The sequence below is a fragment of the Ceratotherium simum genome, chromosome 26, assembly GCF_057802395.1.
Source record: "Ceratotherium simum simum isolate JZ-2026a chromosome 26, ASM5780239v1, whole genome shotgun sequence".
In the NCBI taxonomy this organism is placed as follows: Eukaryota; Metazoa; Chordata; class Mammalia; order Perissodactyla; family Rhinocerotidae; genus Ceratotherium; species Ceratotherium simum.
In genome coordinates, this window is record NC_141925.1 from 11326490 (window position 1) to 11338179 (window position 11690).

Genomic DNA, 11690 nt, shown 5'->3' on the forward strand with positions numbered 1-11690 from the left:
GGTCTCATCAACTCAGGTGTGTTTGATTCCAGAGCCCACAGATTTTCCTGTCCACTCCACTCTTACCCCAAGTACCAAACACTTTCTGTGCTCAGGAGGCACCCAATGCCTGGTGCATCAAGAGACCAACTCAAGGTTGGGTGGGAACAAGAGTGTAGATTCTCCACGTGGGAATCCATGATTCCTCTTTAAGAAGGCTTCTACCCACACTTGCACTGATATGGCAAGTGTTGAATGCCTCTGTGTTGGTTTTACTTTTGAACTTTTTGAGAAGACATCACCTAACCCAGCTGTTGGGACACCTACTTCATAATCAGTTTTCTTGGTTTGTCAGAAACGGGAACCCTCAAATGCATCCCTCACTCTGAGCAGACCTTAGACTAGTCCATTGTCCGGAAAGAGAGATGTGGGAATGAGTGATTCTGGATCATGACTGGGGGCATAATGAGCATGAGTGAGACTCTCAGTAAGGGACTACCGGAGGGAAAGGGAGAAAGGAGCTGCCACGCCCCTACTGCCCTGATATTCTCTATGCTTTCACGGTATTTTGTTCATTCATTCATTCACTGAATATTTATTGACTACCTGATATCTATTGAGTACCTAATATCAGGAACTAGACTGGACATTGCTTATGCAATGATAGGCAAAAATCAGTCCTCACTTTGCCCTCTTAGAACCCTAGTGGTAGAGACAGACAAGAATGAATGAACTGCATAAACAAGTGTAAAAATGCAGCTATGATCTGTGCCATGGAGAAGAGCCTATCATGGAGGGATCTGGCCTTGTCAGATGTCCTAGAAGGGACGGGTACCTGAGGAGGTGGAGGGCAGCTGGGGATAGCAGGAGTGGAGTGGGAGGTCACTTCCCTTTAGTTCTCCACAAAAAACTATGTGCTGGCTCCCTACTAGATGCCGGAACTGTACCTGTGGTTCTCAACTCTGGCTGTACATTAGAATCACCTGGGGTGAGGGCATGGGGATTTAAAAGAATCTATGTCTGGGCCAGACCCTCAGAGACTTTGATTAAATTGTTTGGGAGAGGGATCCAGGAATCTGAATGCTTTAAAATCTCCCCCAGATACTGCCAGGATGGAGAGCCTCTGAGCCACACAGATGAAAAGATGAGATTTCTGCTCTCAAAGCACACATGGTCTAGCAGGAGGAAATAGAGGAGAAAATGGAAGATTACAAAACAGCATGGTCAGTGCAATGATAGAGAGAGCAGGGGTAGCTGAGGGAACCCGAGGGACTCAGGAGGCAACACCTTAGCTGAGTGTTGAAAGATGAATAGCAGACTCTGATGTGAGACACCTCAGCTCCAACATCTGGTTCTCAGACCAGCCCAGAGACCTCATTACAAATACTCATAAGACTGGATATCTCTTCACAGCACTTACCATATTTCTACTTTTATGTAACTTGTGGAATTATTTGGCCACTGTCTGTCCCTCCCTACTAGGATGCCCACTCCATTATGGCAGGAACCATGTCTGTTTCTGATTCTTTTTTATATTTCCAGTGTCTAGCACATGGCCCATCCTATTTGATGAATGACTAAATGACTGAACAAATTGCTGGAAGGGGTTTTGGCAGACAAGGGACATGGTCAGTTTTGCATTTTAGAAATATGCCTTTGCCTGCAGTGTGGACAATGGACTGGAGGAGGTGAAACTCGAGGCAGGGAGACCAGTTTGGTGGCTGAAGTGGGGCAATATTCAAAGTAGGGAGGAGGAATGGAGTAGGTTAGAGAAGCATTTGTTAGATACAGCTGGAAGGACCTCGTGGGTTAGCAGTTGTGCTGGAGGAGAAGAGGAAGATGAAGTCAACCACCGCTCCCATGTTTCTGGCTTGAGTGACTAGATCCTTGGTACTCCCATGCAAGAGAGAAGGAAGAGCATGAAGAAGAACAGATCTGAGCAAGGTTAATGGGTTCAGGCTTGGCCACATGAGTGAGAGATGCCAGTGAAGCTGTCCTGGAGGTAACTGGATAGATGAATTTTGAAGTCCAAGGGGGAATATCAGAGCATCCTGCTGTTGAAACATCATGGCATTGGAAACCTAGAACTTTCCTCTGGAAGGCAAGAAAGATGGGGTTCTAATATTGACTCAAATTTAACTCATGCCACCTTAAGCAATGAAGGGTATTTCAGGAATGTGTGCTCTTCACATCTTCAGTAGCCTATTCCAAGGTTTCTTTTGGCATTAACATTCTGTATCTTCAGACAGCTCTAGAATTTAAGGAAAGGGGACTTTCTCTTGAAACACTGCATCAGTCAGGGCTATTTACCTTAACAGGGACGGAAACATCTTACACTGTATTAAGCCTGGAAAGTTAACATGTGGCTTCCTGGGGTGTGGTGTTGCGAAGGAATCTTGCTGGGAAAGAGTGCTGTGATCAATGATTGGTGTCTGCTACAGACCCAGGGTGGACAAGTGGGGCATATGTTTGGCCACTTGGCCTTGAAACCAAAGCTTTCCCTCTACAGCCTCTCAAAAGCATCAAATACTGTCTACAGGACTCTGGTCCTACCCTGGCTCAGCCACTAGCTGCGGGTAACTTTAGTTAAATCATTTAGTGTGTCTGAGCTTGACAGTTTCCTAATCTGTCAAGCACGAGTTAAAATCCCCATCTTTCCTACCTCTCAGGGTTGTTGAGAGGATAAAACAAGAAAAGAAACATGAAACTGTGATGGTCTCCATGAATTTACATAAATTCACACATTTAACAGTATGGGGTGTTGGAAGTGTGCATGAAAGAGCAGTAAATATTTCCAGTCTCCTGACAGATGTAAGTTCAAAGGTTTATTGCTAAGAAATTAATTTAAAAAGTGTAGAGGATCTTATAATAAAGGAATTGTAAGATAAAATAAAAGAAGATCTCATAAAATTATCAAGCAAATAGGGGTAGGAAAAGGAAGGAAGGAAGGAAGGAAGGGAGGGAGGGATGAAGGAAGGAATGAAAAAAAGAAAGGAAAAAAGAAGAAAGAAAAAAATCAGTGCTGGAGAGAGTATGGTGAAATGGAGTGGAAATTGGTATTACTCTTTTTGTAGTGTAGTTGGCAATATGTATCAAGGGCCTTAATGATGTTTACACCCTTTGGCCAAATAATTCTACTTCAGGTAATTCATTTCAGGGCTGGATGGTAAATATTTCAGGCTTTGTGGGCCATGCAGTCTCTGTCACATGTACTCAAATCTACCATTGCAGAGCAAAAGCAGCCTCAGACAATAGGTAAATGAATGGATGTGACTGTGTTCCAATAAAACTTTACAAAAACAGGCAGGGGCCAGATTTGGTCCATGGGCTATAGTTTGCCATCCTCTGATGTAGACTAAGAAAATATTTTTAGAATTATTCTAAATTAAAAATTCTAAATACAAAGGGAGCTTTAGTCTAGAAGATTCTCATCTCAGCTTTATTTATATTAGCAAAATATTGGCACAACTTGAATGTCCATCAATAGGAGGACTGATTAATTTTAATAGTTCCACTCAAAGAAACATTATGAAGGCATTAAAATGCTGTTTATTAATAATTTATAGCAACATGGAGAAATGCTTTATAGAATGTTACATAAGAAACTAAAGTTATTTATAATGATAATTAGGATAATGATGATGGCTAATATCTAAGCCCTTGACACCATCGTATCGTTTAACCCTCCAAACAACCCTATGAAATGTATTTTTTATTGTAACTACTTTCCTTTCGGCAGAAGCTGATGGTAATAAAAGTTAAGAAGTTACTTAACTTTTATTAAGTAGCCAAAATTACACCATGAGTAGGTGGCAGATTTGGAATTTCAACACAGATCTGCTTAACTGCAAAAACAAACATACTAATAAAAGTCCAAAATGAAACTCTGTTTATTGAGAGGATCAGAAAAAAATATACCCAAGTGTTGATATCAGCTGTCTTGAGTGGTAGGTGATAGATACGAATATTTCTCAACGTATTCAATATTTTCTCTAACAAGAATGCATCATTTTAATAACGAAGAAACAACACTTGCATTTTATAAGAAAACCAAGGATGGCAGAGTACTAGTGTCGCTGTGGGGGAGAAGTGTTTATTTCAGGGAATCTAGAGATTCCATTGGGGATGCCCTGCCTCTCTCTGTCCTGCTCTTGTTTGTGAAAAGGGCATGACCCTGTCCTTCCTTCTGTCTGTTCCAGGTGGAGTTTCTAGTGTGTGTCTCGTTTGGACTGTTGACCCACGTTGATGCTGTTCTTGGGTTGACTTGCCAATCCCTAACTGTCTTTCTCTCCTCTCTCTCCCTCTCTCTGCTCCCTCCTCCCCTGCTCCGTCCACCTGTCCCACTGTACAGCCGACAAGGTCAATGACGACTTCTACTCCAAGCGACGGCATCTGGCAGAGCTGGCCTCCAAGGGGAACCTACCTCTGCACCCTGTAAGGGTGGAGGACGAGCCACGGGCCTTCAGTCCTGAGCACGGCCCTGCCAAGCAGAACGGACAGAAGTCCCGCACCAACAAGATGCCCCCACATCCCCTGGCCTACAACTCCACCACCAACTTCAAGGGTTGGGACCCCAACGAGCAGTCCCTCCGGCGGCAGGCTTACGGCAACAAGGGCAAGCTTGGCACGGCTGAGTCGGGCTCCAGTGACCCCTTGGGAACTCGCACCCAGCACTACCCGCCCCCACAGCCATACTTCATCACCAACAGCAAAACAGAAGTGACTGTCTGAGCTTTCACTGCAGGGAGCATCCTGGAGACCACACGCGACTGAGAGAGGCAAAAAATATCCCGGCCCACACCCTCCCTGTCCTCCCCCACACGCCCACCCACACACTCACTCTCCACACCAACCTACCAGTGGCACGGAATCACGCTTGTCCTGGGTCATGCCTAACACGTGTCGGCAGGCAGCTGAGCAAGACCGAAGCATGGACGTTCAGCAATACAGCAAAGGGGAGACTGAGGCACACTCTTTCGACTTCAGGCCCAAGGTGGCAGAGTCACATGCCCAAACCAGGGGGCTAATTTTCCTTTCCTCCTACCTTGAAACTGAAATCCATGATGAAAAACAAAAAAGTAGCACAATTTAGAGAAATTGCCCATTTGAGCACATATACCATTGGCCACGGGCTGTCTGTGTCGGGGTGACAGAGCCGGGGCGGGAAGTGGGGGTAGAGAATGAGGGTGGACACAGGAGAAAAGTGTCCTTGAGAAGAGGAGTCATTTGGGGAGAAATCTGTGCACATTATAAGCATTTTCTAATCCCAAGAAGTGGTGAAGGTGACATGGACACAAATTTTGATGAGCATGAGCAGTAACTGGACCCAACCATTCTATTTATAGAACTTTTTCATATCATCAATGTTGGAAGCAAAAAACAACACACACTCAAACTCACACACAAAAAATAGACCCTGAACCCACGGACACTGATGGGAAAGAAAGAACATTTTCGAGAACTCCCATAAAGACCATGATCATGGAAATGGGAGGGACGGGCTTTTATGGTGGGGAGAGGGTCCAGAGAGTCTTAAATAACTTTTTTTAAAAAAGAAAAATAAAATGTAAGCCCGCTAAAAAACAGACAAGAACGGCAAATTAATTTTTGTCCAAAATCTTCAAGACTTAGGAAATCAACAGTGACATCAAGAACAATAAAAAGAAAAATCACAGTTGAAAAGTTGACAAGAGGTGAGAGGGGGACCCAGAGCTTCTGATTTCTGGTGTTTTCCCCTTGCCTCCAAGATAAGACAGAGACACAGAAACTAGTCCTCTATTAACTGTCTATTCCCGACTCCCCCTTCAGCCCGCTGCCGCTGCCGCCAAATTTCAACTGCTTTGGACTGAAAATGTCATAAGCGTGGGTGGTGCCTTCAATGTGTTACTGTTTAATGACAGTCTTGTTTCTTAAGTGCAACCTGTGTTCTTTTTGCCTTCCTCCCTCCTGTTTTTCTGCAGTAGTAGAAGATGTTTCCATCCTCCCTTCGTTGGTGAGCCCACCCTATCACACCCTCTGAGGGGGCTGCTGCAATGCCAGGGGTACCTAAAGATGAAGACCTCCCACACTGTCAAAAATCCATGAGTCCTACCATTTTCTAGCTCCCCAAACCTATCACGCATTTCTGGGTCCCGTATCCCACGATCCCTCCAAACCACTTCCCCAGATACTAAAATGCATTCATTGCCCATCCAGAATTTTCTGCTTGATTCTCATAGCCAATGGCCATTGGGTGTCCCAACAAAGACATCCCTACTAGTTCAGTTTGTTTAGTGGAAGCCCGAAGAGGGGAGCTGAGAGAGAAGAGATGTTCATTTAAGGTGAGAAGTTTGCAACCAGTCCCTAAAGGTCTTAGCTAATTAACAGGAAACTCCAAGAGACCCCTAGCTCTTCTGGTGTCAGAAGCTGCACATGATCTGGTCCAAGAACACTCAGAGCCTTTCCTGGAATGCTGAACTCCAACACTCTGCCTTACCTGGCGCTCCGCTTGTGGAATTGGGGAAACCAAGTGTTTATTCTTTTCATTCCTGGCTGATCTGGGGACATTGACAATGATATTTATCTCTCTGAGCCTTAGTCTCCCATCTGAAACATGAGGGATTGAGACTAGATCAAGCTTTTTAAGCTCTTTGCCCATTTAAAAAAATGAAATGATGCACAGAAACCCTATATAAGATCCACATAAATAGCAAGGCTCTGTGCTGGGCGAAGCAGGGTTGGGAGACTTTGTGCCCCCTTTGTCAGCCTCTGCTGAGATTCCAGCCCTCCCCAATGTGGAGCAAACACCACTGGGCTTGGTCAGTGTTTCCTTGACTGATGTTATTTGTTTGGGTACTTGCACTTTTGACATCTCTGTGTATCACCGTTATAATATTTGTATCTAAATTGATTCATTTTTAATACATTTAACTTTTTTTTTTTTTTGGTGAGGAAGATTCACCCTGAGCTAACATCTGTTGCCAATCTTCCTATTTTTTTGCTTGAGGAAGATTCGCCCTGAGCTAACATCTGTTGCCAATCTTCCTCTTTTTTTGCTTGAGGAAGATTCGCCCTGAGCTAACATCTGTGCCAGCTTCTTTTATTTTGTATGTGGGTTGCCACCTCAGCATGGCTGATGAGTGGTGTAGGTCCACGCCTAGGATCTGAACCCACGAACCCGGACCACCGAAGTGGAGCGTGCAAACTTAACTACTATGCCTGGGGGCCGGCCCCCACACTTAACTTTTAAAAGGAAAACTTCCCGCGGTCATCACAAATAGAAAACCAGTATCAACCATCATAAATAGAAAGTAAGTATAAAAGTAAATACAGAGGCAACAAAGCAATGGTTAAGTTCTAGCTAGATACTGTTGCCTGTGGAAGAGTCTGAACTGAGAGTCTGGCGAGCTCTCTCTCCTTTTTTATTAAAAAGAGATTATCAGATGTTAAAGACTTGTTAAAGATATGTGAGCACCCAATGGTGACTTTCTCCTTGAAGTAATCGATGGACTGACAAAAATGAAAAGGGAATCATTTCCTATGTCACGCCATGTTAATTAGTGCTATATCCATGTACAAATTAAAATCATTTTGCATACACTAGTGGTACACAGCCCATACGTCAGGAAATACGGGGTCGGCTTCTCTATGAAATTCCCTCCAGCTCAAAAGTTCTGTAGTTCTCGTCTCCCTTTTAGCTCATCTTTGCTCTTTGCCCTCAACTCACTTCGTCTCACCTCTATCCCAACTCTGATTAAGGACCTTTCTTGGTCTCTGAATCTACAGGATTTTATTTATCCTCCATGCTCCTTCTCTTCTGAGTAAACTGCATCCAGTGAATGTTGTTAGTTGGGATCTGTAGCTATAATTCTGGCAGCAGAGTTGCGGCATGGTCAGTAAGATGTAGCAATGTAGCAGTGATGACAGCCCGAGAAGAAGAGTACTTCTCAGGCTCATTACCTTCCAATTGGCTTTGGGAGCCGAACTGAGGGGGGATGTTTGGGCAGGGAAGTTATTCTTTGGCCTCTTCTAGGGAGGGTGGACAGACCTCATGATACTCAAAGAGCATCATGAAGGATGACCTGTTGAACTATGACTGTCACGTATCAACAAGGATCCTGTAGCTAGAGTGAGGAGACATGGAAGAAACCAGAAGAAAGTGGAAAGATCATCCCTTCCCCCTCAGTGAGCCTCTGCTTCTTGCTTTTAGCTGTCCCCTTACTTCCAACCCAATGGGACCAGAGTCTGACATCCCTTTGCCCTCCCAGAGCATCTCAGCCTCCATCCACCTTGGGCTCTGCCTGGCATCCCCATCTAAACCCCCGACCCAGTTTTTTGTGTAAATGGAGGATATTTTATGTGCAAATATTTTAGTAACCGTATGTTCTGCAAGTAAACCTGTGTTACTACTTGTCGACAACTGCAGAGTTTATGATACCAATAATAATTCCTACAATGAAGAAAAAAAAACATTTGTTTGTTTTCTAAGAATGTTTATTTGTAAACATATGTATTCACTATATTAATATGAATTTCTTACCTGGCAATAAAACTGACTATATGTGATGCTCTTGGGGTCGCCATGTATTTTTCCAGGGCCCTGCATCCTAATCTGAGTTTTCACTGAGCAATTCAAGTATTAGCATAGAGGGCTAAATCTATAATACTCAGAATGTGTGGGAAATTGTTGGAGGTAAAGGAAATTTCTAGTTAATAGCAACATATACAAAGACTTTTTGTTTGAAACCTTTTTGGTAAGAGTCTGTGTCACATCTCTTAGTTCACTTCCTGCCTTACAAAAATATACTGTTACTAGGTCTCCTATCCTAACAAATTTATCCTTAATGGTCAAGAATCTTGCTGATATGTGCACTTTTGTTTTTACCAGCGACCAGGGTTGTAGAAAACACAAATATTGAAAGGATAGGAGACTGGATTCTTCCTCTATTTGTTAAATTTTATTTCCTGCCTGGCTTCTGTTAGCATTAAGTTTGAAATTTTCAGGCAGAAACTTACCTTAATATGTTTCCCCCGAAAGGGTCTCTGAGACAAGGATTTGAGTGCAAGCAGTTTATTTGAGAACTGAAGGGAACACTGGTGGGGAGGTGAGATGGGGAAGGGAAAGAAGCCAATAAAGAACGCCTCATCATGCCAGCTACCACTGTGAGCACCTGGAGTTTAATGCTGCAGGGAAACTTCGGGAGAGGGTGTAGAACACACACTCAGAATTATCCCACCCAAGTGGAGATGGAGCTGGGCTCTTTACACGCCAACTCCCATCAGACATCATTTGAGCATTGCTTTCGGGGATCAATAATGTTCAGACACTCCCAAGCTGTTGTGTGCAAGGGCAGAGAGATTTCCATGGCGTAGGAGAAAGCCCCAGGCACAGAGATGCACCTACAGTAATTGGAAGTCAGCCATTGTGTACTAAGGACACAAGTCCTAATGACACAAGGGATGGGGCAGGAGTCACAGGGGCTGCTCAAAGCCAGAGGTCCGAGGTCTCCTGGGAATGAAGCTTCCACTCTCTGAATACTTAGAGAAGTTGTCAATGTCAAGTAAAGGGGATAGTGGACCACTATCTGCAGTCAGAGTAAGGGTCCCTTCTCTGGGATTTAGAGATCCTTCATTGGTGACAGGGTCACTTTGTATTTCCCAGAGGAGATCCCATGGGCTATCTCTTTCTCTCTGGGTCAGAGTTCTGGTTATCAGAGAATTCTGGACGGCAGAGGATGCTCCTGCAGTACTCAGGAATGGTTCTGGGTAGAGTCGCTAATCAGCACGCATCACAGCCCCATGGATGCAGTAGAAGGACAGGGAATCATGCTTTGGGGGTGGGGGGGTTTAAACACTAAAAAAAAAAAAAAAATCCACTAGTAAAGCCGCCACTTGGTTACAACTCATACACAACAACAATCATGTAAAGTATATTTGTAGAGCTTTCATTTTGTACCAAACACTGTTGAAGACTTTACATGCATTGCCACATTTGATCCTCACAACTGTATAAGGTAGGCACTATTAGCTTTGGAGATGAGAGATCTATCTAAAACTTGAATAATTTTGCCCCAACTGATTCAACTATTAAGCAGTAGCACTGGGATTTGAACTCCAGATCTCATACTTTAACTAATGTACCAGTAGTTCTTACTTGGATGAGTATGTAAATAGTGGGGAAACCAGATAAAAATGCTAATTCCAAAGCTCCTCCCACAGAGGTGAAGTAGGTCTGAATGGGGGCCCAGGACTTGGTGTTTGTAACAGATACCCCTTCGTCGCAATGCAGTGGCTCCCGGACCACACCCGGAGAAGCATTGCACGATGCTGCATTCCCTAATCATGCAGCATCTGTGGACTCAGCCTGTGGGCCCTGGATACAGAAGGAAATGGTATGGAGGTATGTGCATCCAGAGAGAGGAACTTGCACCTTTTGGCTTTATGTCCAGTTCTGGAAGGTCATGTCTTATCATGGACAGAGAACTGACTCCAGAAGAACTGGTTGCTGGTATTGATTCCAGCACTAATTTGCCATGTGTCTTGGGGTTTGAAACTAGCCTTGGGGATTCTGTTTCTTCATTCCAAGAAGGAGGAGGCTGGGCTAGATAATCTCAATCCTGCTCTCTCACTTGATTGCGTGTTCCCCCTCCTCATCACTGTGGCATTTGGTATAGTTAACAGGATTGAGTCCCTTATCACTTCCAAAAGTTTGCTCCTGGGTGAACAGGATTTTGCTGGGTGTAACAATAATCATTATTGTAATGGCTTCTGCACACTGCGCACTTGCTAAGTACCTGGCTTTTTGCTAAGGGCTTTCCATTGCTCTAATAGCTATGGACTAGTCTGGAGGTTCCTAACGTTTTTTGCGCCATGGACTTCTTTGGAGATCTGGTGAAGCCTATGGCTCCTTTCTCAGAATAATGATTTTAAATGCATAAAATAAAATACACAGAATTAAAAAGAAACCTATTATTTTGAAATACAGTGATGAAAATGTTTTAAAAACCCACAGTTGTGATACAGTAATATATGTGATTTTTAACTAATGCATTAAGTAACAAGATCTAATGACAGGTTTCAATGTAGTAAGGAGCACAGATGATTCTTTGAGTTATCTGCTACAAGTTTTGTCACAACTTGATGTGACAATATTCGTGATTCTGTTGGAGACATAGTCCCAGGTCAGTGCTAATATCATGATGGTTTGTTGCCTACATTTATTTTTTTTATTTTTTTATTTTTTTATTTTTTTAATTTTTTGTTTATTGCGGTAACGTTGGTTTATAACATTGTAAAAATTTCAGGTGTACATCATTGTACTTCTATTTCTGCATGGACTACATCATGTTCACCACCAAAATACTAATTACAACCCATCACCACACACATGTACCGAATTATCCCTTTCACCCTCCTCCCTCCCCCCTTCCCCTCTGGTAACCACCAATCCAATCTCTGTCCCTATGTGTTTGTTTATTGTTGTTATTATCTACTACTTAATGAAGGAAATCATGCGGTATTTGACCTTCTCCCTCTGACTTATTTCACTTTGCATTATACCCTCAATGTCCATCCATGTCACAAATGGCTGGATTTCATCGTTTCTTATGGCTGAGTAGTATTCCATTGTGTATATATACCACAGCTTCTTTATCCATTCGTCCCTTGATGGGCACTTAGGTTGCTTCCAAGTCTTGGCTATCGTGAATAAGGCTGCAATGAACACAGGGGTG

The 11690-nt window shown here is 43.5% G+C and overlaps 1 protein-coding gene across 1 annotated transcript in view; it reads left to right on the forward strand.

The window, feature by feature from the left end:
- Positions 1 to 8414, forward strand: part of SHISA9 (shisa family member 9) — a 274688-nt gene extending 266274 nt beyond the window's left edge. Inside the window, exon 4 of the mRNA XM_014793427.2 lies at positions 4331 to 8414. Coding sequence (XP_014648913.2) covers positions 4331 to 4710 — 380 coding nt within the window. The 3' untranslated portion in view covers positions 4711 to 8414. The remainder of the gene's footprint in view (positions 1 to 4330) is intronic.
- Positions 8415 to 11690: the final 3276 nt, after the last annotated feature.